At 41.3% G+C, this 25,828-nt stretch overlaps 1 protein-coding gene and 1 long non-coding RNA gene across 4 annotated transcripts in view; one reads left to right on the top strand and one right to left on the bottom strand.

Annotated features, from left to right (window-relative positions):
- Window positions 1-25,828, bottom strand: part of LOC127530050 (uncharacterized) — a 451,280-nt gene that overhangs the window by 344,359 nt on the left and 81,093 nt on the right. The window lies entirely within an intron of this gene.
- Window positions 1-25,828, top strand: part of LOC114663997 (A disintegrin and metalloproteinase with thrombospondin motifs 16) — a 301,817-nt gene that overhangs the window by 215,970 nt on the left and 60,019 nt on the right. For all 3 annotated transcript variants that reach the window (XM_051935635.1, XM_051935634.1, XM_051935636.1), the window contains one exon: window positions 2,169-2,295. In XM_051935635.1, coding sequence (XP_051791595.1) covers window positions 2,169-2,295 — 127 coding nt within the window. The remainder of the gene's footprint in view (window positions 1-2,168; window positions 2,296-25,828) is intronic.

The following is a 25,828-nucleotide window of genomic DNA, read 5'->3' as shown; positions in this document are numbered from 1 at the left end:
GATTCCCTTTGAAAACACGGCTTAAAGGTTGGGGGGGGGTCAGGCTTTGGGAAGCTCTGTTCTTGTCTAAAAAACAATGCCACCTGTCAGGGTTCCTCAGCTTTTTATACTGTCTGGGCCACAAGGGGCGGGGCTTCTCGATCTCAGACACTCTCATTGGATGTTTTCTCTGCACTGTGAGGGAAATGAAAGGCAATCAAGACTGTGTGCAAGAACGCCACCTCTCATCCCAACGGGGTATTGCGTATCTCCGATGAGCCCAGAAGGTGATCCTCTGATGCACATGTGTGACAATCTTAATACATAATTCGCCTGCCTCCTCACTCACTCACTCACTCATGTCCATCCGAATCTGAATGCGCGGTCGCTTTCTGAGCAGCTGCCCGAAAAACCTTACGAGACCGGCATCCAACCCCAACATCGCGGCAGGTGGCGGATTTACGGCTGCAAAAATTCAAAGAGAAAGGCGACTTCGATTAAAGCTCTAGAGGCCTGAAAGACGATTTCGACTACAGCTCGAGGCCTAATTACGCATTCTGATTCAATTACGCATTCATTCAATACACCTATATCAGGTTTATGGTGCTTATACTTATTACTACTGTATTCCATATTGTACTGGAACATTCATCATTCAATATTATACTATAGGCCTGGAAAATTCATCAACTAACAGTACAAGCCTGTACAGTAATGAGTAAAGCGGACTACAATCATTACAAAACAACTTCTTCGTTACTTATCATTTGTTCTTCATACACTGCTGACACAAACACGTGCCCGTTTCATCTTCCGTTGTCGAAACGGGCTCTTTGTCTAGTATAATAATAATAATACCTTTTTTTTACCGTATATACTCGTGGATAAGTTCTCCCGCAGATAAGCTGGTGCTTGATTTTACCATATAATTTCCGGTATTTTATAATGTTGGTCAAATAAGTTGAATGCGGAAAACTCCCACTATTGGTCTAAGAGATTATGATATGCTAGCACCCACCTGAGAGAGTAACCATGGAGCGCACAGTCTTTATTTTCTATGTGGTTGTGGCAATGCGCTGTATTAGCGTGTGCGCCTAACCTCTCTCTCTCTCTGGTGCCTACATGACCACACGGTAATACCCGAACTATTCTGAAGTGACGTTTCCACTGATTTGTGTTTTTTGTATCTCACACCCTCATACACCTTTTATCGTAAGAGCATCCCTTATCTACGATGGAGCGTTCGATTAGAAGAAAATATGAAGCTGGTTTTAAATTAAAAGTTGTTGAAGTAGCAAAAAAAATTGGTAACTGTGCTGCCGCAACAAAATTCGATGCGTTTGAGAAACTGATGTGAGATTGGAGGAGGCAAGAAGATGTAAAAAAAATAAATTAAGTGTTGCATTTTTGAACAGGCGCATTAGTTGGGGTCTGATTTTATGATCGATTTTTCGGGTTTCAAGACCACGTGAGTATATACGGTATGTATATAGAGCCTTTCCCAATATCAAGGCGCGTATGCATAGTCTGCACTTTTTCAAATGGTTAACACATCATATCACAAGTCACACATCACCTCCAGCTGGTTTCCCAAACATGACAGTGGCTTCAGTTCACTCCAGTAGCCCACAAAGTCCTCCGCTCTGAAGAATGCCTTCAGGATGAGGTGAAACGGGAGGTTCACAGCATCGACGTGTGACACGGTTTCTCAAGAAAATAAGATTCTAGGTTCCAGGGTTCTGCGGTGGGCTGGCACCCTGCCCGGGCTTTGTTTTCTGATATGCGCCCTGTGTTGGCTGGGATTGGCTCCAGCAGACCCCCGTGACCCTGTGTTCGGATTCAGCGGGTTGGAAAATGGATGGATGGATGGATGGATGGATGGATGGATGGATGGATGGATGGATGGATGGATGGATGGATGGTTCCAGGGTTGTTTCCTGCCTTACATCCCGTGCTGCTGGGATAGACATAATTCAGGAATTTTTTAATCACGGATCTGTAGATATAGATAGAGACATATAATGATGGATTCTTCAATGATCCGAATAATGCAAAGTCAAGGTGTGGCCACACGTCAGGCCTCCATCTCCCAAGCCGCTGTTAACTGAATGATTTGATGGCCTGTGACTGTTGACGCCAATATTCTTTCGGCTTTACATTTATGAATTTCCCTGCTTTGCACTTTACAGGCCAGATGACTACAAAAGCAGCCTGCTACAGGGACCTCCAAATGCAAGTGAACACCTCATTCTGTAACCCCAGGACACGTCCCAGGACAGGACTGGTTTTCTGCAGCACCCAGGCTTGTCCTCCAAGGTATTGTAGACGGCAGTCAAAATGAACGTTTCTTTCATTAGCTGTTGCTTTTGCTTTCAATCTGCCTTGTGCAAATTAGCTAAGCTTATCCTAAAAACTAATTTTGCCACCAGAAAATGGTTCAAAACCGTTCAAACATTCTCCCTGTCCAGTCCTCACTATCCCCCCTACTGGAAACATCTTATATGGCGAGATTGCTGTGTTGTATCCTGACTTGATAAGTGATTCTGTGCCAGTGACATACATTTGATTTTTCTAAACATAAATTAACCACTTTATTATCACACCCAACCAAATTTTGCAAAGTGTACAAGTAATTCAGTGCCTTGTGAAAGTATTCACCCCCCTCAGTGTTTTTACTGCTATGTCGCATTACAGCCTACAATTAAAATGGATTTTTGGGAGGTTAACACCATTTGATTTACACAACATGCCTACCACTTTGAAGGTGCAAAATATTTTTATTGTGGCACAAACAATAATTAAGACAAAAAAAAAAGAAATTCTGACTGTGCATAAGTATTCAACGTACATACTTTGTAGACACCCCTTCTACTGCAATTCCAGCTGCAAGTGCATCACCTGATGAGCCCCAATTAGGGGAAAAAATGATTTGTTAATTGCAGCTTGGGCGGCACGGTGGCGCAGTGGTAGCATTGCTGCCTCGCAGTTAGGAGACCCGGGTTCGCTTCCCGGGTCCGCCCTGCGTGGAGTTTGCATGTTCTCCCCGTGTCTGCGTGGGTTTCCTCCGGGCGCTCCGGTTTCCTCCCACAGTCCAAAGACATGCAGGTTAGGTGGATTGGTGATTCTAAATTGGCCCTACTGTGTGCTTGGTGTGTGGGTGTGTTTGTGTGTGTCCTGCGGTGGGTTGGCACCCTGCCCGGGATTGGTTCCCTGCCTTGTGCCCTGTGTTGGCTGGGATTGGCTCCAGCAGACCCCCGTGACCCTGTGTTCGGATTCAGTGGGTTGGAAAATGGATGGATGGATGGATAATTGCAGCTTGTGAATATGATTTTATAGTTTATAGTGAAACACGCGTCGTGTACTCTTTGCATTATTTGGCAGGCACTATGTATCATGTCTGTGATCTGCTTCTTGTAACTGAGAGGATTGGCAGACCAACGAGAAGTGTTACCTGGTGGGTAACCACCTAAATATTATCAGATTGGGATCACACCTATGCGTGTATATAAACAGTACTGTGCAAAAGTTTTAGGCAGGTGTGAAAAAATGCCGTAAACAAAGAATGCTTTTAGAAATACAGTGGTGTGAAAAACTATTTGCCCCCTTCCTGATTTCTTATTCTTTTGCATGTTTGTCACACAAAATGTTTCTGATCATCAAACACATTTAACCATTAGTCAAATATAACACAAGTAAACACAAAATGCAGTTTGTAAATGGTGGTTTTTATTATTTAGGGAGAAAAAAAAAATCCAAACCTACATGGCCCTGTGTGAAAAAGTAATTGCCCCCTGAACCTAATAACTGGTTGGGCCACCCTTAGCAGCAATAACTGCAATCAAGCGTTTGCGATAACTTGCAATGAGTCTTTTACAGCGCTCTGGAGGAATTTTGGCCCACTCATCTTTGCAAAATTGTTGTAATTCAGCTTTATTTGAGGGTTTTCTAGCATGAACCGCCTTTTTAAGGTCATGCCATAGCATCTCAATTGGATTCAGGTCAGGACTTTGACTAGGCCACTCCAAAGTCTTCATTTTGTTTTTCTTCAGCCATTCAGAGGTGGATTTGCTGGTGTGTTTTGGGTCATTGTCCTGTTGCAGCACCCAAGATCGCTTCAGCTTGAGTTGACGAACAGATGGCCGGACATTCTCCTTCAGGATTTTTTGGTAGACAGTAGAATTCATGGTTCCATCTATCACAGCAAGCCTTCCAGGTCCTGAAGCAGCAAAACAACCCCAGACCATCACACTACCACCACCATATTTTACTGTTGGTATGATGTTCTTTTTCTGAAATGCTGTGTTCCTTTTACGCCAGATGTAACGGGACATTTGCCTTCCAAAAAGTTCAACTTTTGTCTCATCAGTCCACAAGGTATTTTCCCAAAAGTCTTGGCAATCATTGAGATGTTTCTTAGCAAAATTGAGACGAGCCCTAATGTTCTTTTTGCTTAACAGTGGTTTGCGTCTTGGACATCTGCCATGCAGGCCGTTTTTGCCCAGTCTCTTTCTTATGGTGGAGTCGTGAACACTGACCTTAATTGAGGCAAGTGAGGCCTGCAGTTCTTTAGATGTTGTCCTGGGGTCTTTTGTGACCTCTCGGATGAGTCGTCTCTGCGCTCTTGGGGTAATTTTGGTCGGCCGGCCACTCCTGGGAAGGTTCACCACTGTTCCATGTTTTTGCCATTTGTGGATAATGGCTCTCACTGTGGTTCGCTGGAGTCCAAAGCTTTAGAAATGGCTTTATAACCTTTACCAGACTGATAGATCTCAATTACTTCTGTTCTCATTTGTTCCTGAATTTCTTTGGATCTTGGCATGATGTCTAGCTTTTGAGGTGCTTTTGGTCTACTTCTCTGTGTCAGGCAGCTCCTATTTAAGTGATTTCTTGATTGAAACAGGTGTGGCAGTAATCAGGCCTGGGGGTGGCTACGGAAATTGAACTCAGGTGTGATACACCACAGTTAGGTTATTTTTTAACAAGGGGGCAATTACTTTTTCACACAGGGCCATGTAGGTTTGGATTTTTTTTCTCCCTAAATAATAAAAACCACCATTTAAAAACTGCATTTTGTGTTTACTTGTGTTATATTTGACTAATGGTTACATGTGTTTGATGATCAGAAACATTTTGTGTGACAAACATGCAAAAGAATAAGAAATCAGGAAGGGGGCAAATAGTTTTTCACACCACTGTATAATTAATGATTGTGTATTGTTATCAATTTACAAAATGCAAAGTGTGCGAACAAAAGAAAAATCTAAATCAAATCAATATTTGGTGTTATTACCTTTTGCCTTCAAACCAGCACCAATTCTTATAGGTCCACTTGCACAAAGTCAGGGATTTTGTAGGATTCTAGTCAGGTGTCTGATCAACCAATTCTACCAAACAGGTGCTAATGATCATCAATGTCACACGTAGGCTGAAACACAGTCATTAACTGAAACAGAAACAGCTGTGTAGGAGGCTTCAAACTGGGTGAGGAACAGCCAAACTCTGCTACCAAGGTGAGGTTGTGGAAGACAGTTTCATGTCATGGCAAGATTGAGCACAGCAACAAGACACAAGGTAGTTCTACTGCATCAGCAAGGTCTCTCCCAGACAAAGATTTCAAAGCAGACTGGGGTTTCAAGATGTGCTGTTCAAGCTCTTTTGAAGAAGAACAAAGAAACGGGCAATGCTGAGGATCGTAGACGCAGTGGTCGGCCAAGGAAACTTAGTGCAGCCGATGAAAGACACATCAAGCTTATTACCCTTCGAAATCAGAAGATGTCCAGCAGTGCCATCAGCTCAGAACTGGCAGAAACCAGTGGGACCCAGGTACATCCATCTACTGTCCGGAGAAGTCTGGCCAGAATGGTCTTCATGGAAGAGTTGCAGCCAAAAAGCCATACCTCCGACGTGGAAACAAGGCCAAGCGACTCAAGTATGCATGAAAACATAGGAACTGGGGTGCAGAAAAATGGCAGCAGGTGCTCTGGACTGATGAGTCAAAATTTGAAATATTTGGCTGTAGCAGAAGGCAGTTTGTTCATCGAAGGGCTGGAGAGCGGTACAATAATGAGTGTCTGCAGGCAACAGTGAAGCACGGTGGAGGTTCCTTGAACGTTTGGGGCTGCATTTCTGTAAATGGAGTTGGAGATTTGGTCAGGATTAATGGTGTTCTCAATGCTGAGAAATACAGGCAGATACTTATCCATCATGCAATACCACCAGGGAGGTGTATGATTGGCCCCAAATTTATTCTTCAGCAGGACAACGACCCCAAACATACAGCCAAAGTCATTAAGAACTATCTTCAGCGTCAAGAAGAACAAGAAGTCCTGGAAGTGATGGTATGGCCCCCACAGAGCCCTGATCTCAACATCATCGAGTGTGTCTGGGATTACATGAAGAGACAAAAGGATGTGAGGAAGCCAACATCCACAGAAGATCTGGGGTTAGTTCTCCAAGATGTTTGGAACAATCTACCAGCCGAGTTCCTTCAGAAACTGTGTGCAAGTGTACCTAGAAGAACTGATGCTGTTTTGAAGGCAAAGGGTGGTCACACCAAATATTGATTTGATTTAGATTTCTCTTTTGTTCATTCACTGCATTTTGTTGATTGATGAAAATAAATGATTAACACTTCCATTTTTGAAAGCATTTTTTCACACCTGCCTAAAACTTTTGCACAGTACTGTATATTCGTAGTCTGAATCACAATCTGATTTTATGGGAGGTTACCTACCAGGTAACGCTTGTGGTTGGTCTGCAAGTCGGCAAACATCCGCCACGGTGCCCTCTCACTTACAAGAAGCAGATCATAGAATGTAATTACCCCGATCTCCAGGCTGTCAAATAAATGAACTACACGCCATGGCGCAACGTAAAGAGGCTTCTAGAGGGGTGCAGTGAGGGTGTAGGCCTGATGAGCCCAAATGAGGGCGAAACACGTGTCGCGTACTCTTTGCATTATTTGACATTAAACTATGCAACATATATAATATAGATAGATAGATAGATAGATAAATACTTTATTAAACAGTATATATACAGAGGGTCCTCGGGTTACAACGTCTCGACATACAACGTTTCGAGTTTACAATGCTCACTCCCATAAAAACTTTTAAAAAAATGAGACGTGAGAAGGAATAAAGGTAAGGATTTTTTTTACTCATATTTTCTGTTACTACAGTACAGTGTACAGTACAGTATATTTATGTCCTTTTCCTTTTTCTGTAGCTTAGTTGGATTTTTATGTTCTAGATTATGATTTTGCAAATGTGTTAGGATAGGTAAGTGACTTAGGCTAGGGTGTGTTTCCACTTACACCAAAATTCGGTTACATCAGTGTTGTAGGAATGGAACTGTGTCGAAACCCGAGGACCTCCTGTGTACATACAGTATATATATATATATATATATATATATATATATATATATATATATATATATATATATATATACTATGGGGGCTCACCAGAACTACAACTCCCATGAAGCTCTGCAGGTGTCCAAAAGGGTAAGGATGCACACCCAGTGTTATTAGGGGGACACATAGCCATGTGAAGCAGTCACCCCCTATCCTTCTATTATGACAACTTCCCAATCTAGAAAAGGTATCACCAACCGGCCCAGCTGGGATGCCCGTCCCTCCACATCCTCCATTATACAGGCATCCCAGCCGGGAAAGGAATCATCTATCCCAGCCCGGATGCCAACTGGGCCATCTCACTTTCAGACAGTTTCAAACCAAAAAAAAAATTATTTGTTAATTGCAGCTTGTGAATATGAGTTTATAGTTTCTCTTGACATTGCATCATTTTAGCTTTCTCAGTTATTTTGTGTGAATAATGCCATTGTTTTCTGTTATCTAAACTTAAAGAAAGCGCCAATAATAAAAAATAAAGAAAAAAAAATCTTTTCCGCTTTAGTAATGCTGCTGAAATCTGTCTGTCACTTTCCTCCATCCTCGAGGGGCTTTAAGGGTTATTGCCTCATAGTGATAGTAAAAAAAATAAGGTTAACAAAACATTTTTTTAATCTAATAATAAAAACATTTGCACCGTGTTTTCTTTACCAAGTCATACCAATTAACCACATGCTGACAAAACGAGCCGTTTTGGCATTTCAAGTCGTGCGCAGGTTTTCCAGGGTGATGTAAACCGGGGCGCTCCGCTCCAGCCGCAGCTGTCCGTGTCTCGGACATGATGAGATCGAGTTTCTGCCTGAATAAAGGGTCTTCAGACCGTGTGAAACCCCCAGGCAGCACATTTCAGCAGGGCATTGGAATGCACCTCCATGCAATACAAACCCCCAACCACCCCGTCATTTACTAGGACCTTTTTTTTTATTATTATGGTCATTTCCTGCAGCTGTAACAAAGAGAAACAGCTAACGTTACTTTGACGGACTTTTGTGGACAGTCGCTCCAATATGAATGCAGGGCTGATCAAACGTTCTATTATTATTATTATTATTATTATTATTATTATTATTATTATTATTATTATTATTATAATACATTTCGTTTTAAATGTAATAGACGTACGATAATTGCGTCGTGTTGATAAGCCGTTTCAGCGCTTGTTGTAATTGCGCGACCGCTTTATTACTTTAGGAAGTGACGGGCAGCCGCTTCTAATCACTCGCGGGCAGTCATGCGCAATGCTGTGCTGCATCAGCAGCGCGCATTCCTCTGCGGTCAGCTGGGCCGTGCAAGCCAAAGCTTTGTTTTATTATTCGTAGTCTACTCCAGGCACTCATCTGGCCGCACGCTTTTGTGACCTGTGCAACTTGTCAATGATTTAATAAGCAGCTAATTTAAAGTGTGGGTGTCACTTCCGAACACACCGTTTCGGCAAAACGCGCAGAGCCATCCGCCGTTTATTGTTATGACACCGCATAACCAAATATTAAAATAAATAAATAAATAAAAATCTAACTTAGACCAATTTTGGGATGTATGGGCCCAAAGCACATTCAAACAAAGAAATCTTTGTATTTTAATTTTTCCTTGTACCAAACTTTTCTACCTAAGTTATTTCTACTTTAAATTGAAAACTGTGTTTTCTTTAACTTCATTAATTAATTAATCCACAGATAGAAGATTTTACTTTTTTAAATTGCTAATCTCCAGCGCAGTTCATTGGAGGTTAAGGGTTTCGTTTCCTAAAAGCATCGTAACGGTGCCGTCATTTGTTACTTCGCCACTGGAAAAAAAAGCTGAAGCACTGGAGCAAATTATTTAAAAAATTACGTCAGTTTTTCACACATAATTTATTTTTTTAAGTTGAGTTAATTAACATTTTTCCTATTTGAACTTAAATGTGTTATTAAAAATATATCAAATCTATCCATATCCAAATTTTAATTTAATTCAACTATTATTTTTTATGAATGTATGTAAATACTAAAATGTTTATTTATTGTACAAGGGTAAATTAAAAAGTAAAGAAAATATGAAAATGACGCGGTAACCACAACGGATAGAAGCTGAGGCAATACAACACGTTCGCCATGGCTTATGGGTATTTTGAACACGCAAAGTGCGGCGCTCCGCTGTCAGTCTAGTTGAAGCCAAGGGCAAATGAACATTGAGCATTGCACCATTGTTGAACAATGCTCCGCTGCGAGATTTCTTTAGGCAGAGGGACTGGCACTTGCTGAAATTCGATGAAGGATGTTGTCTTGTGCAGATCAATAAGCGCTGGGGTTTCCTGGAGGAATCAAATCAAATTTTATTTGTCACGTACAGTTACACACACAATACAAATGGTAGTGACATGCCTAGTTACAGAAGCTCAAGACATATCTCTATCCACCTTAATAAATGAACAAGTGTTTGTGTATCTAAAACAGGCTGAAATCTAAATTTTCAACAGAGACATATTCTGTGTTATTGTTTGCAGTGTGCCATCTAGTGGAATGTATTTTGTAATGTTGCATTTAGTAATAAAATGAATTACATTTTTCATTCCAATGGATGGTGCATCAAACATAGGAGTAATAAAATACATTGCATTTTTAATTCCAACAGATGGTGCAGCAAACATTTGTAGTAATAAAATACATTGCATTTTTATTCCAACAGATGGCATATCAGATATTTGTAGTAATAAATTGCATTGCATTTTTATTCCAACAGATGGCACATCAGATATTTGTAGTAATAAATTGCATTGCATTTTTATTCCAACAGATGGCATATCAGATATGTGTAGTAATAAATTGCATTGCATTTTTATTCCAACAGATGGCACATCAGATATGTGTAGTAATAAATTGCATTGCATTTTTCATTCCAACAGATGAAGCATCACAAACATTAGGAATGCTTTTACAAATCCCTTACCAAATTTTTTTTAATGCATGAAGTAATTAAATGCATTGTGTTTGTCATTCTAACAAATGTCGCATTGCAAACATTCGCACTGCTTTTATCAATGCCATACCAAATCGCATATAACAGAGACATAGCAATTGGACTGATGCACACAGTGACACTTGTCCTTTTCTTAAGGTAGCTTGTAAGTTAAATTAATTTGGACTTTGTTTTGTTTGCTTTTGCATGTTTTAATTGATTTTTATTACTTTTTATTTTTATGTTTGCTCATTCTTGGAGTGACAAAATATATCATATTTGACAATTGAAATATATGGGATCGATGTTCCTGTTATTGTCAGTCTATAATTTTATGACGTGGACCCTGGGAAGTACTTTGAACTTGTAAGTTATACATTGGAAAACAAGGAGCTTCAGGGAACGTTTCCGTAACTCATTTGTTCTTTATCTACATTGTTCTTCATCTTGTTCACTAAGAAAAATAGTTTCTGGGAGTATGCAACCATATTTAGTATGTTTCATTTGTGATGTGTACTAATTTTCCACATGATCTTAAACTCTGAAGTGAAGTGTATTTTATAGTTATAGACTGCTATTGCGTCTTTTAATGTACATGCATTAAAACGTACCGAATGCGTCTGTTTTTTAAGCCAAAAATGTTATTGAGTATTATTCCGCATCTTAGTCCTTCTGGTGATTTGTAACATTCAGGTGAAAACTCCAAGTTTGACAGCCATACCACCTGCACTTCCAAAGAGGTCACCCACCCACCTGAACCTAAGCATGTTCAGGCATGGCCAAGTACATGGATGGGAGACAGACCATCTAGGAAAAGCTTGAGTTGTTGCCAGAAGAGGTTTTGGTTTGGCCACCTGGGGGGGGGGGGGGCGCTTACCCTGAGGTTTGAATGTGGGTCCTAATGCCCCACTGCAGTGACATGGACACTATGCTGTAAAACTGATAGATAGATAGATGTGAAAGGCACTATATAATAGATAGATAGAATTCTTTATTGTCATTATGTATACACATAACAAATTGTTTTGTTGGTAGGATTCGACTTCAAGGCAGGATACTTAAATACACAATGCACTATAAATAATGAAATAAACGTAATGAGTATAAAAGACAGCAGCAATAAAACATCATCAAGTCCAGACTTTTCCTGAGGTAGTACGCTTGAAGAGACCAGTGATCAGTGTGTGTGGGTCTGCAGGGGAGGAATACGAGTGTGTGTGTTTGATCACTATGGAAAGTGTGTGAGCTTGTCTACAGGGGGGCAGGTTAGGGGCAGATGTACGCATGTGTGGGTATCAGCAGGGGCAGATGGACTTCACAGTTCTGGGGAAAAAGCTGTCTTTCAGTCTGCTGGTACGTGTTTTTATGTTTCTGTACTGCTTTCCTGAAGGCAGTGGTACAAATGATAGATAGATAGATAGATAGATAAATGGTCCATTTCCCGGATGGGTGAGGTCCGCAGCTATACATCTGGCCCTCTTCTGCCCCCTTCCAGCATATACAGAGTCCAGGTCTAGGAGAGGACTTCCCATGATCCCCTGTGCTGTTCTCACCACCCGTGCCAAGTCCTTCCTGTCCTGTGCTGTGCAGCTGCCGTACCACACTGTCATACTGTGACAGAGAATGCTTTCTATAGCAGATCTGTAGAAGTTTGTGAGCAGCCAAGAGGAGAATCCAGCATGTCTCATCTTCCTAAGGAAGAAGAGTCTTTGTTGGGCCTTCTTTACCAGGTGAGATGTGTTCAAAGACCAGGTCAGATCCGATGTGATCTGGATTCCCAAGAACTTGATACTGTCCACACACATTACAGCCTCCTCAGGTATGAATATAGGAGCACGTTCTGTTCTTCTGGACCTCCTATAGTCCATAATGAACTCTTGGGTCTTGCTGGTGTTCAAGATGAGGTTGTTGGCTAAGCACCATAGTGCTAGGTGTTGTATCTCCACCCTATAGTGACTCTCATCATTGTCTGATATGAGACCCACCATGGTCGTATCATCTGCAAACTTCACAACTATATTTGTGGCATGGATGGTGGAGCAATCGTGCATAAATAACGTGAAGAGTGTTGGGCTGAGCACACAACCCTGTGGTGTGCGTGTGTTCAAAATCAGTGTGATTGAAATACGATCTCCAATTCTAACCACCTGAGGCCTATTAGTGACAAAGTCCTTGATCCAGAGACACAACAAAACCAAGGTCCTGACACTCTGTGGTCATTAAAGATCTCTGGGCATCCTTTGTAAAGAGCAGGGTGTATCCCAATGTCCTGGCTAAATTGCCCACCATGGCCTAGTCATTCTGGCTCCCTAATCGTCCCCTGTCTCTAATTTTCTCTCTCTCTCTCACCCCCCCTTCAGCACCTAACAGCTAATTTATGATGAGTGTACTGGCACAAAAATGGCTACCATCACATCATCTAGGTGGATGCTACACATTAGTGGTGGCTGAAGTGGCTCCACACACAGTAAAGCACTTTGAATAGTGAGAAAAGCACTATATAAATGTAAAGAATTATTGCTATTATTATTTTATGACCAGGTTGTTATCCACAGTACTTCTGCGCATATCCCTGGGAATTTATCCAATAGAAGAATTAAAGCTCCCTCTGGTGGCCACAGGCCTGCCTGCATTTCCACATCACCATCGTAGAAACAAGTCATGGACCCCAAACAAGCTGTTCTCTCCAGTATACTTAAAGAGCCCAGTGGACCGATAGTGTCTTCTAGCAGACCCTCACAATACCTCCGGGAGTTTCCATAGTTAATTCAGCGTCTTTTAGTTCTCTGGTTCTTGTCTGGTAAAGAAGCAGGTTGGGCACAGTTGATGACACTACCCAAATGTCACTCATAGTGGCAACAAAGCCACTAAACCAGTTAACCACGCTGCTGCTTTTGATAGGGTCCATCTTGACATTCTTTTGCTTAGACATGAGCATGAGTTAAATATTGTTGGAAAAGCTCTTACATGGCTTAAATCGTACTTTAAGGACCACCAGCAATTTGTTGCATTGAATTTGTCATTCTAACAAATGGCGCATTGCAAACATTCACACTGCTTTTATCAATACCATACCAAATTGAAAATAACAGACATAGCATCTGGACTGATGCACACACTGACACTTGTCCTTTTCTTAAGGTATCTTGTAAGTTAAATTAATTTGGACTTTATTTTGTGTGCTTTTGCGTGTTTTAATTGATTTTCATTACTTTTTATTTTTATGTTTGCTCATTTTTGGAGTGACAAAATCTATACTAATAAAAGGCAAAGCCCTCACTGACTGACTGACTGACTGACTGACTGACTGACTGACTGACTCACTCACTCACTCACTCACTCACTCACTCACTCACTCACTCACTCACTCACTCACTCACTCACTCACTCACTCACTCACTCATCACTAATTCTCCAACTTCCCGTGTAGGTGGAAGGCTGAAATTTGGCAGGCTCATTCCTTACAGCTTACTTACAAAAGTTAGGCAGGTTTCATTTCGAAATTCTACGCATAATGGTCATAACTGGAACCTCTTTTTTGTCCATATACTGTAATGGAGGAGGCGGAGTCGCGTATCGCGTCATCACGCCTCCTACGTAACCACTTGAAAACAAGGAAGAGATTTACAGCACGACTCAAACGCGGGAACGAAGGTAAATGACGTTAATTGTTGAGTTTTTTTTAATACTGTGTAAGCATACATATTAACACATGTGCAATTAAACGTGTGCATTTACGGGGTGATTTCTCAAGCTTAAAAGCTCGCCTTTTATCAAACGCGGGAACGAAGGTAAATGACGTTAATTGTTGAGTGTCTTTTAATACTGTGTAAGCATACATATTAACACATGGGCAATTAAAATTGTGCATTTACCCTTGTCGCCACTGTTGTTTGCAATCGCTATTGAACCACTGGCGGTTCACTGCCGAAATTCTTATCAGATAAAGGGGATTGTCAGAGAAGGACTGGAACAGAAAATTTCTCTATATGCAGATGATATGGTCTTATATATATCAGACCCAGAAAACACTGTCCCTGCTGTTTTAACAGCACTAACAGAATTTCAAAAGATATCTGGTCTTAGAATTAATCTGAATAAAAGTATACTCTTTCCAGTGAATTCACAAGCATATAATATTAGATTAGACACCCTACCTTTTACCATAGCAGATCAGTTTAAATACCTAGGGGTAAACATCACAAGTAAACATAAAGCTCTTTATCAACAAAATTTTGGCGTCTGTATGGAAAAAATTAAGCAAGACTTGCATAGATGGTCAACCCTTCATCTCACTCTAGCCGGAAGAATTAACATTGTTAAGATGAATATCCTTCCTAAACTTCTCTTTTTATTTCAAAACATTCCAATATATATCAATAAATCGTTTTTTAAACAGTTAGATTCAACAATAACCTCATTCATTTGGAACTCAAAACACCCACGTATCCGAAGAGCGACCCTACAAAGACCTCAGGCAGAAGGTGGCATGGCTTTACCTAATTTTCAGTTTTTTATTACTGGGCAGCAAACATACAAGCCATAAAAACCTGGACACAAATAAATGAACATACACAGGCTTGGTCCGCAATAGAAGTAAAATCCTGTGGTACTTCTTTATATTCCCTGCTCTGCTCTCCAATAAATGAAAGTTATCGCAAATATACTAATCACCCAATTGTGCTTGACTCACTCAGAATATGGAACCAAATTAGAAAGCATTTTAAGATGGAAAATCTTTTATCAGTGGCACCTCTGCAAGAGAACCACCTCTTTCAACCTTCGCAAATATATCGTTTTTAATACCTGGAAAAGTTTTGGGATTAAAATGCTCAGAGATCTTTATATAGACAACATATTTACATCTTTTGAACAATTACGTTCAAAATTCAACCTCCCAGCTACACATTTCTTTCACTATCTTCAAATTAGAAATTTTGTTAAACAGAAATTGCCCGATTTCCCCCACCTTGCACCCTCCACAATGCTGGAAAAAATACTGCTCAATTTCGAGGAAATAATCACTATTTCCGCATTATATAAAATCTTATTAGAGTCCCTACCTTTCAAAGATCCAAGAGGACATTGGGAAGAAGATCTCTTAATCAATATATCAGAAAAGGAGTGGAAGGTAGCAAAGCAGAGAATTCACTCGAGTTCTATATGCGCAAAGCATAGAATTATTCAACTGAAAATTATATATCGAGCCCATCTGTCTCGCTTAAAACTGTCCAAAATGTTTCCAGGGCAGGATCCAACCTGCGAGCGCTGCAACCAAGCTCCTGCCTCACTGGGTCACATGTTCTGGGCCTGCACCAAACTAACATCATTTTGGACAAAAATTTTTAGGTGCCTCTCAGACAGCCTTGGGGTCACAATCCCTCCTAACCCATTAACAGCTGTGTTTGGTGTCCTTCCAGATGGACTTGAATTGTAGAAGGACAAGCAAACGGTGATTGCATTCACTACACTTTTGGCACGCAGACTTATTTTGTTAAATTGGAAGAATCCTAACTCTCCTCTGATAAGTCAGTGGGAAACCGATGTTTTATATTATTTGAAATTGGAAAAAATCTAATTCTCAGTTAGAGGATCTGTACAAAATTTTTTCAAAACCTGGCAGGATTTAATCAATATTATTTTAGAATAAGAGAAATAACTATTACCGCATTTAACTCCCTTCTCCATCTCTTATTTACATAGATATTTACTTCTCCCTTTTTTTTGTTTAATGTTGCCTTATTAAAAAGCCTTAAGCAATTTTCCTTTAGCTAAGCTCTCCTTCTCAGGGGTGGGGTTTGATTTGTCTTCAAATTTGTTGGGTTATAAATTGATCTGTTTGTATGGAATGATTACAATGAAAATTAATAAAATAAAAATATAAAAAAAAAAAAATTGTGCATTTACGGGGTGATTTCTCAGGCTTAAAAGCTCGCCTTTTATTAAAAAGGTAAATGCTAACTGTTTTCATTCTGAAGGGCACAAACCACGTTAGATTTCAGCCGTTAAACGCGCAAAAATGTCGGTACACCAGATAAATAAGCGCAACATATTATCAGCTGTATTGTATGCTTACAATACATATAGAAATGTGTTAATTATTAACTAATAGTATGGGATGGTGTTTTTCGACTCACGCCTTAATTTAAACGATTGCATGTCTTGGTGGGTTTGCGTAGCTTATTGTCAATATCTTTACACCTGTTTTTAAGACTTATTGACTGAAACGGGCTTTCACGAAAAAAGTTAGGGCTTTGCTACAGGATACACCCTCCACAAGTTAAGGAAGTAAAAATAAAAGTGTATATTTCTGTTTTATTTAAACCTTTTAAGTTCGTATGCATAGCCCCATTTGTCTGTTTTGTCTGTAATAGCATGAAACCGTGCCCCCATCCCCCTCCCACCTTCCTTGTTTCAACACTCCAGGCTGGTGATGTAATGTCGTCAGGGATGTTTTCTTGGCACACTTTGGATCTGTTAATCCCAATCAATCATCTCTTGGATGTTGGTGACCATGGGCATCCCCTCATGGCCACAATTTACCCTTCTTCTAATGGCTACATCCTTCATGACGATGCATCATGTCACAAAGCAAACTGGTTTCATGAATGTGACAACAAGTCCAGTGTTCTTCTGTGGTCTTCCTAGTCACCAGATCCAAATCCAACACAACACCTTTGGAATTCTGGTGGAACAGGAGACGAATGTGCCATCGACAGATCTGCAGAAATTGTGTAATACCATCATGTCAATATGGACCAGAATCTTAATGGAACATATTGTTGAATTCATGACATGAAGAACTGAGGCCGTTTTGAGAATGAAAGGAGGTCCCACCCAGTGTTAGTGTAGCATTGCTAAGGATTTGCTCAGTGAGTGTACACGTCCAGTCAAACGTTTAAGAACACCTCAATTTCTCCAGATTCTCTTCAAATGTAATCAGTTGAAGGCGTTTCCCACGGGAAAAAGAGAAAAATAAAAAACGTGTGTGTCCCCCGTCTGTCTGTGTCGGGGTCGCGCGGCTGATGTGACCCCCTCGTAGTCCAAAATATATATACAGTACCAGTCAAACGTTTAAGAACACCTCAATTTCTCCAGATTCTCTTCAAATGTAATCAGTTGAAGGCATTTCCCACGGAAAAAGAGAAAAATAAAAAATGTGTGTGTTCCCCATCTGTCTGTGTCGGGGTCGGGCGGCTGATTTGACCCCCTAGTAGTCCAAAATATACATACACTACCAGTCAAATGTTTTAGAACACCTAAGTTTTTCTTCAAATTTAATCTGTAGAAATGCAATAAATTACCTAAAATGGTGAGAAAGGTAAGCCGTAAACTGCCAGAGGTTTAAATTTAAAGTGTAGGTTAGCAAAAACTGAAATAAAAAGGAAATACTGTATCAGAGAGTTACAAATGGGCCTTCGTCAGGGAACATCTAATAGGTTCCAACCTACAAGGAAATGAAGCCTTGCAACTTGAAGCAAACAATTTGCACAGGTGTCCCAACTTGTGTTGATTACTTAAAAACTCTTCATCTGTTTGAGACTAAGCCGTGTGCAAGTTGTCTCCCCCTGTCCTTACATGTGGCAGGCACCCTGGATGGGTAAGGTTCCCGGGTGGCTCCTGATCTGATTGATTCTTAAACATTTTTCATGTTCTCCCCTTGTTCTTGTGGGTTTCATCTGAGATTTATAGTTTCATCCCACCATAAAAGAAAGTGTTCAGTCCCCTTCACGTTCTGGTATGATGCAGCCTTTTGTTAAAAACATTGAAATTCTTTTTTCCCCCTCATCAAAAAACACTCAATACCCCAGAATGACAAAGCGATAAGAGGATTTTAGTAATTTTTGTAAATTTACAATGAAATATATACACTACCAGTCAAAGGTTTTAGAATACCTCAGTTTTTCTTCAGATTTAAACAGATGAAATACAATTAATGACCTAAAATGGTGAAAAGGTAAGCAGTAAACTGCCAGAGGAGGGTAGAAAAGTGCCAGAGGTTTAACTTTAAAGTTTAGGTTAGTAAAATATGAAATAAAAAGGACTTTTCAGAATATTAAAAACTAGCCGTCCCACACAGGACAAACTTTAAAAACCAATAAACAAGCAGGTATCGCTAGCTAAGCAGAGGCAAGGTGCGCTCCAACACATGGTGACAAGTAGACTGACTCGAACGGAGCCTGGCGCATGAGTGAGGAGGGCACTGCCCAGCTCCCCACTCCTGACGTCATGCTTCCTCCTCCCCTCGGCCCCTTGGATTAGCATGAATGTATCGCTCTTGCAAGCAAACTATGATTTCTAGCGGGATGAGAGAAGTCACAATATCAACCGGATTGTTCAAGCGAAGTATACAAAAAATTATTTAAATCTGTTAAGTGCTGTGTAACGGTCGTCTGGAATATGTGTGTGTCCCTGTAAGTTTGTACCTTTTCCCATTCCTGTTTTAGTGGTATGATCTTAATTTGTAAGGCCGGCCCATTGTACAGGGGGAGGGGAGCACCTGGCTTGAAGGGCCAACAGACTGTTAGGTTGAGGTGCTATCAGTATGTAAATAGTGTAGGTGGTGGGTAAAAAGAAGAGGACAGAGCGAGGAGAGAGGAAGACGCCATCACAGAAAAAGACACGAGGGAAAGGATTGACACCTCATGGATATCGTCAGGTGAACCCGGGTTCATTTCCAGACAAATGTTTTTTACTTTCGGGAGGAAGGTATGTGGGAGAGGACCTGACGGGCCAGCACAAGGAAAGGTTAATCTGTATGTTTCCCGGAATAGGAAGTACAGTGCATCCGGAAAGTATTCACAGTGCATCACGTTTTCCACATTTTGTTATGTTACAGCCTTATTCCAAAATGGATTCAATTCATGTTTTTCCTCAGAATTCTACACACAACACCCCATAATGACAACGTGAAAAAAGTTTACTTGAGATTTTTGCAAATTTATTAAAAATAAAAAAATGGAGAAATCACATGTACATAAGTATTCACAGCCTTTGCCGTGAAGCTCAAAATTGAGCTCAGGTGCATCCTGTTTCCCCTGATCATCCTTGAGATGTTTCTGCAGCTTCATTGGAGTCCACCTGTGGTAAATTCAGTTGACTGGACATGATTTGGAAAGGCACACACATGTCTATATAAGGTCCCACAGTTGACAGTTCATGTCAGAGCACAAACCAAGCATGAAGTCAAAGGAATTGTCTGTAGACCTTCGAGACAGGATTGTCTTGAGATACAAATCTGGGGAAGGTTACAGAAAAATTTCTGCTGCTTTGAAGGTCCCAATGAGCATAGTGGCCTCCATCATCCGTAAGTGGAAGAAGTTCAAAACCACCAGGACTCTTCCTAGAACTGGCCGGCCATCTAAACTGAGCGATCGAGGAAGAAGGGCCTTAGTCAGGGAGGTGACCAAGAACTCGATGGTCACTCTGTCAGAGCTCCAGAGGTCCTCTGTGGAGAGAGGAGAACCTTCCAGAAGGACAATCATCTCTGCAGCAATCCCCCAATCAGGCCTGTATGGTAGAGTGGCCAGACGGAAGCCACTCCTTAGTAAAAGGCACATGGCAGCCCGCCTGGAGTTTGCCAAAAGGCACCTGAAGGACCTGAAGGAAAATTCTCTGGTCTGATGAGACAAAGATTGAACTCTTTGGTGTGAATGCCAGGCGTCACGTTTGGAGGAAACCTGGCACCATCCCTACAGTGAAGCATGGTGGTGGCAGCATCATGCTGTGGGGATGTTTTTCAGCAGCAGGGACTGGGAGACTAGTCAGGATAAAGGGAAAGATGACTGCAGCAATGTACAGAGACATCCTGGATGAAAACCTGCTCCAGAGCGCTCTTGACCTCAGACTGGGGCGACGGTTCATCTTTCAGCAGGACAACGACCCTAAGCACACAGCCAAGATATCAAAGGAGTGGCTTCAGGACAACTCTGTGAATGTCCTTGAGTGGCCCAGCCAGAGCCCAGACTTGAATCCGATTGAACATCTCTGGAGAGATCTTAAAATGGCTGTGCACCGACGCTTCCCATCCAACCTGATGGAGCTTGAGAGGTGCTGCAAAGAGGAATGGGCCAAACTGGCCAAGGATAGGTGTGCCAAGCTTGTGGCATCATATTCAACAAGACTTGAGGCTGGAATTGCTGCCAAAGGTGCATCGACAAAGTATTGAGCAAAGGCTGTGAATACTTATGTACATGGGATTTCTCAGTTTTTTTATTTTTAATAAATTTGCAAAAACCTCAAGTAAACTTTTTTCACGTTGTCATTATGGGGTGTTGTGTGTAGAATTCTGAGGAAAAAAATGAATTTAATCCATTTTGGAATAAGGCTGTGACATAACAAAATGTGGAAAAAGTGATGCGCTGTGAATACTTTCTGGATGCATTGTATGTGATATCGGAGACGCTCGATATCTTTAAAATGACATTTAGGTTTTACTGTATATAAACTGTGTTTACATACATAATTTCAACGAATCTTACCTAATATCTAAGAGAATACAAAGGGTTTATGCTGTATAATTGTGCGGGAAATGTTTATAATAGTGTGGGAGAGTTTATAAGGGCTTAAAATATATAAAAATAACCATATTCACAAATGATTTTTACTTCGCGGATTTTCACCTTTCGTGGGGGGTTCTGGAATGCAACCCCCGCAATCAAGGAGGGATTACTGTAATGTACAATAAACGTGTGTGTCTGCCTGTCTGTGTCCGGGCTGCTCCCTGCAACACTTAATGACTCCTTGACTTATTATTGAATTTGCCTTTGTTTATTTGTTCTATGCCTTGATTTCATGAAACATTTATTTATTAAACTGCATGCATTTCCATCAAAACTGATAAAGATGAGGAGTTCTAAAACCTTTCTAGTCGTTCGCTGCACAATCCCAGTACATTTGTATGCAGTCGCAGCCTGTGTGATTATACAGTATCATGTTTAGCATCAGACAGATCAGAAGAGTCTCCTAAAGTATTTTTCAGTCCGATTTACTGTAAGTGCTGGTTATGTTGTCACTGCCACATCAGAAAGCTGCTTTTCATACTTGTAAATGTGAAAATCCTTTTCAGTTCTTTTCCTTAGGCTTTTCATTTTGGACCAAAAGGCAGTTAACCAATAAAGTGGTTTTCTTTCCTAGAAGCCTAAGATTTTATCCCACCGCATTCATGTCAGCGCACAAAACATCCACGGCCAGTTTTTCTCTTAATCCACTTGGCCAAAGACTCCCGCAAATTGAATTGAAGGGTGAGGGACTGGGAAACGTCTCTCGGGGAGTAGTAATGATGTCTGCCTGGAAGGGTGGCCTGCATTTTCTTGTAAAGTCCAACTGCACGCTGATACTCTGTGATATCATTGCTGTCCTGCTGAGCGTGAAATAGGGAAAGTATTTTTACAATATTGTTGGCAGTGCAACTTGAACTGCTTTTCCAGCCGTGCTGTATGTTGAAGGCATCAAGGGTGAAGCACAAGTTAACATGTTGTTTTCTTTTTGGAGAAATTATGATAAGAGGGTCAGACTCCCGTCTGTAAATGCTGTGCTTGGGCCATCATTTTGCTGCATTTTCCTGAAGTCTTAATTGTAATTGATGGCGCGTCAATGCCTAAAGCTGTGTAAAAAAAAAATAAATATCCTGCCATTTTTCCTAATATGCCGTGGCCAAGTGGAGGAATGACAGGTAGGGGATCAAATGGAAGGTGAGACACCAACTGGGTCTGCGTCCTGGGTGCCCCCTGCCTGCAGAGTGTTTTGAGTAGTGAGAAACGCGCTACATAAATGTAAAGAATTACTATCATTAAAGCAGTCCAACTACTAAAACTCTTGGCGTCACCATAAACCGCTTCTTGGGCAAAACAACAAAAGTATTCGGCTCTTTGCCACAGATAGAAGGCCGATGACTGGAGCTCCGTCTGGTGGGTTGCTCAGAGTGTTTTGACAGCCAGGCTTCTTGTATCATGCAGACTGGAAGGGGTGGGGTGGGGCGGGGCGGGGTCTAAGTGCTCTCACTGGTTGGTTTCTCAATGCTGCAGGGACAGAAGGAGAACAGAATGTTAGCAACAGTGCCACCATGCATGTGTGTTATTATCATGACACACAAAGATCCACCTTAATAAAAGAATGAGTGCCTGTGTGTCCATCTGGTTGCTATGTCTCTGTCATTCTAAAAGATGGTGCATTACAAACAATTTAATTCATGAAATGCATCACCTTTGTCATTCCAACAGATGGAGTATCACCAACAATTTTAGCAATGAAATGCATCGCCTCTGTCATTCCAACAGACGGTGCACCACAAACAATTTTAGTCATGAAATGCATCACCTTTGTCATTCCAACAGACGGTGCATCACAAACAATTTTAGAAATGAAATGCATTGCCTCTGTCATTCCAACAGACGGTGCATCACAAACAATTTTAGAAATGAAATGCATTGCCTCTGTCATTCCAACAGACGGTGCATCACAAACAATTTTAATCATGAAATGCATTGCCTCTGTCATTCCAACAGACGGTGCATCACAAACAATTTTAATCATGAAATGCATTGCCTCTGTCATTCCAGCAGATGCCGCATCACAAACAATTTTAGTCATGAAATGCATCACCTTTGTCATTCAAACAGACGGCATATCACTAACAATTTTAGCAATGAAATGCATTGCCTCTGTCATTCCAACAGATGGTGCATCACAAACAATTTTAGTCATGAAATGTATCGCCACTGTCATTGGTTGGTTTCTCAGTGCTGCAGGGAGAGAAGGAGAACAGAATGTTAGCAACAGTGCCACCCCCATCGGGTTATCACACACCTTGATCGAGCCTGTGAGGAGATCCTCCGATGTGCATGTGTGTAAATGTGTTATTATCATGACACACAAAGATCCACCTTAATAAAAGAATGAGTGCCTGTGCGTCCATCTGGCTGCTATGTCTCTGTCATTCCAAAAGATGGTGCATTACAAACAATTTAATTCATGAAATGCATCACCTTTGTCATTCCAACAGATGGATTATCACCAACAATTTTAGCAATCAAATGCATCGCATCTGTCATTCCAACAGAGGGCATATCACTAAAAATTTTAGCAATGAAATGCATCGCCTCTGTCATTCCAACAGACGGTGCATCACAAACAATTTTAGTCATGAAATGCATCACCTTTGTCATTCCAACAGACGGTGCATCACAAACAATTTTAGTCATGAAATGCATCACCTTTGTCATTCAAATAGACGGCATATCACTAACAATTTTAGCAATGAAATGCATTGCCTCTGTCATTCTAACAGATGGTGCATCACAAACAATTTTAGTCATGAAATGTATCACCACTGTCATTGGTTGGTTTCTCAGTGCTGCAGGGAGAGAAGGAGAACAGAATGTTAGCAACAGTGCCACCCCCATCGGGTTATCACACACCTTGATCGAGCCTGTGAGGAGATCCTCCGATGTGCATGTGTGTAAATGTGTTATTATCATGACACACAAAGATCCACCTTAATAAAAGAATGAGTGCCTGTGCGTCCATCTGGTTGCTATGTCAATGTCATTCCAAAAGATGGTGCATCACAAACAATTTTAGCAATGAAATGCATCGCCTCTGTCATTCCAACAGATGGCACATCACAAACAATTTCATTCATGAAATGCATCACCTTTGTCATTCCAACAGATGGAGTATCACAAACAATTTTATAAATGAAATACATTGCCACTGTCATTCCAACAGATGGCACATCACAAACAATTTTAGTCATGAAATGCATTGTCTCTGCAATTCCAACAGATTGTGCATGACAAACATTAACATTGCTTTTTCCAAATCCCATACCAGTTGTCATGTAACAGAGACATATGCATTGCAGAGTGCACTGAAAACGTTAATGCTGAGGTCTATGTTGATTACTAAGATTGCATCCTATCTTAGACAGATAGCACAGCAAGTAATAGGATAAGGGACTGTGTGTCTGTTGTAACCACCAGTGGGTGTCACTGAGCCCCAAATCTCCTTCCTTCCTCAAAGAGTGTCGCCCACTGCCTTCCGACTCTGACTCTCCAATGTGAGGTGGCGGGCTACTTTTTTAAGTGGAACCCAGGAATGTTTCCGGTGTCGCAGCATGTCCCCTTAGAGACACTTCCAGCTCATATGGAAACTAGGGAGGTCCTCCCCAGAAAGCACACACTTTGGCACCTAGAGGCCACAACAGGGTTGCACTTCCAGATTCCAGTTCCCATGTATCCCTGTAGGTGTGCAAACTGGAATGCCACAGGAGGACCACTACCACCTGTCGAATGGGGTGGTGGAACATGTGCCAGGCTTCTGACCTCTGCTAGTCCATCATTCACATAATTCTGGCTGGGCAAGAAGCCGTTTCCTTGTCCAGCTGGCATCCTCATGTGTCCTTCTTTTGTTCCGGCCTCCCATCAGGATAAGGAATGATCCTCCATCCCGACTGGGATGCCTGATCTTCTTCTTGGACATTTACATTGTGTATTTGTCCCGTTGCTATGTCTCTGTCATTCCAACAGGCGGCGCATCACTAACATCAACTTTAATCCACCTTACTAAAAGGATAAGTCTCTGTGTCTGCCTGTGTGTCTACCTTTATGACCACAGAGACTCAGAACCTCAGTTTTACGTCTTATCTGGTGGATGGTGTCATTTTTATATCACAATGTCCCCTTCACTACTTTGGGGTCCACATTCAGACCATGGGGTAAGTGCCCCCTTCTGGCCTCATAAGCACCTCTTCCAGCAGCAGCCCAAGATTTAGATAGATATAAAAGGCACTATATGATAGATAGATAGATAGATAGATAGATAGATAGATAGATAGATAGATAGATAGATAGATAGATAGATAGATAGATAGATAGATAGATAGATAGATTTTGTGCAGAAATAGCAAAATGAACTTATAGGGTGTTGGCATTTTGTCTGAGACATTGACACTGAATTCCCTGATAGCTGCGGGCATGGTAGACCCCCAGAGATGCTTCTTAGCACACTATGGTGGAATGAGTCTGACTTCAAAGGGTACTAAGCAAGCCTAGGTATCTTATGCCTGCACTAATGAAGAAATGAAACCCACCTGTATGTCACAAACACCAAACTGTCCCAGACATTATGGTACCCTGAAATGGCATTGACCGTGTAGAAAAAGTGTTGTGTGCCCAAAGGTCTTGTCATCCCCTTCAATCAAAGTCCACCATGTGCACTTCAATCACATCTCAGTCGTCTTATTTGTCATTTTAAACTGTGGAGCAGAATGGGGTACATCAAGGTAAGAATGTGTCATTGTCCCAAACATTATGGAGTCCCCCATATGTGCGTCTGATACTCCAACTGAGTGAGTGTGGCTGTGTGCCTGAATATGTCCTGCAGTGAAATTTCACTCCCTGTCTTGCGGTTCGTAGACTTCAGATGCCCAGAGACACGAGTGGTTGACCCAATATCTTCTGAAAATGGAAGGCTGATAGTCTGGACTGTTCCTACGGGCAC

This window comes from Erpetoichthys calabaricus, chromosome 13, assembly GCF_900747795.2.
Source record: "Erpetoichthys calabaricus chromosome 13, fErpCal1.3, whole genome shotgun sequence".
Taxonomy (NCBI): Eukaryota; Metazoa; Chordata; class Cladistia; order Polypteriformes; family Polypteridae; genus Erpetoichthys; species Erpetoichthys calabaricus.
Note: the sequence above shows the minus strand (reverse complement) of the source record. Positions and strands in the feature narration are given on the sequence as shown.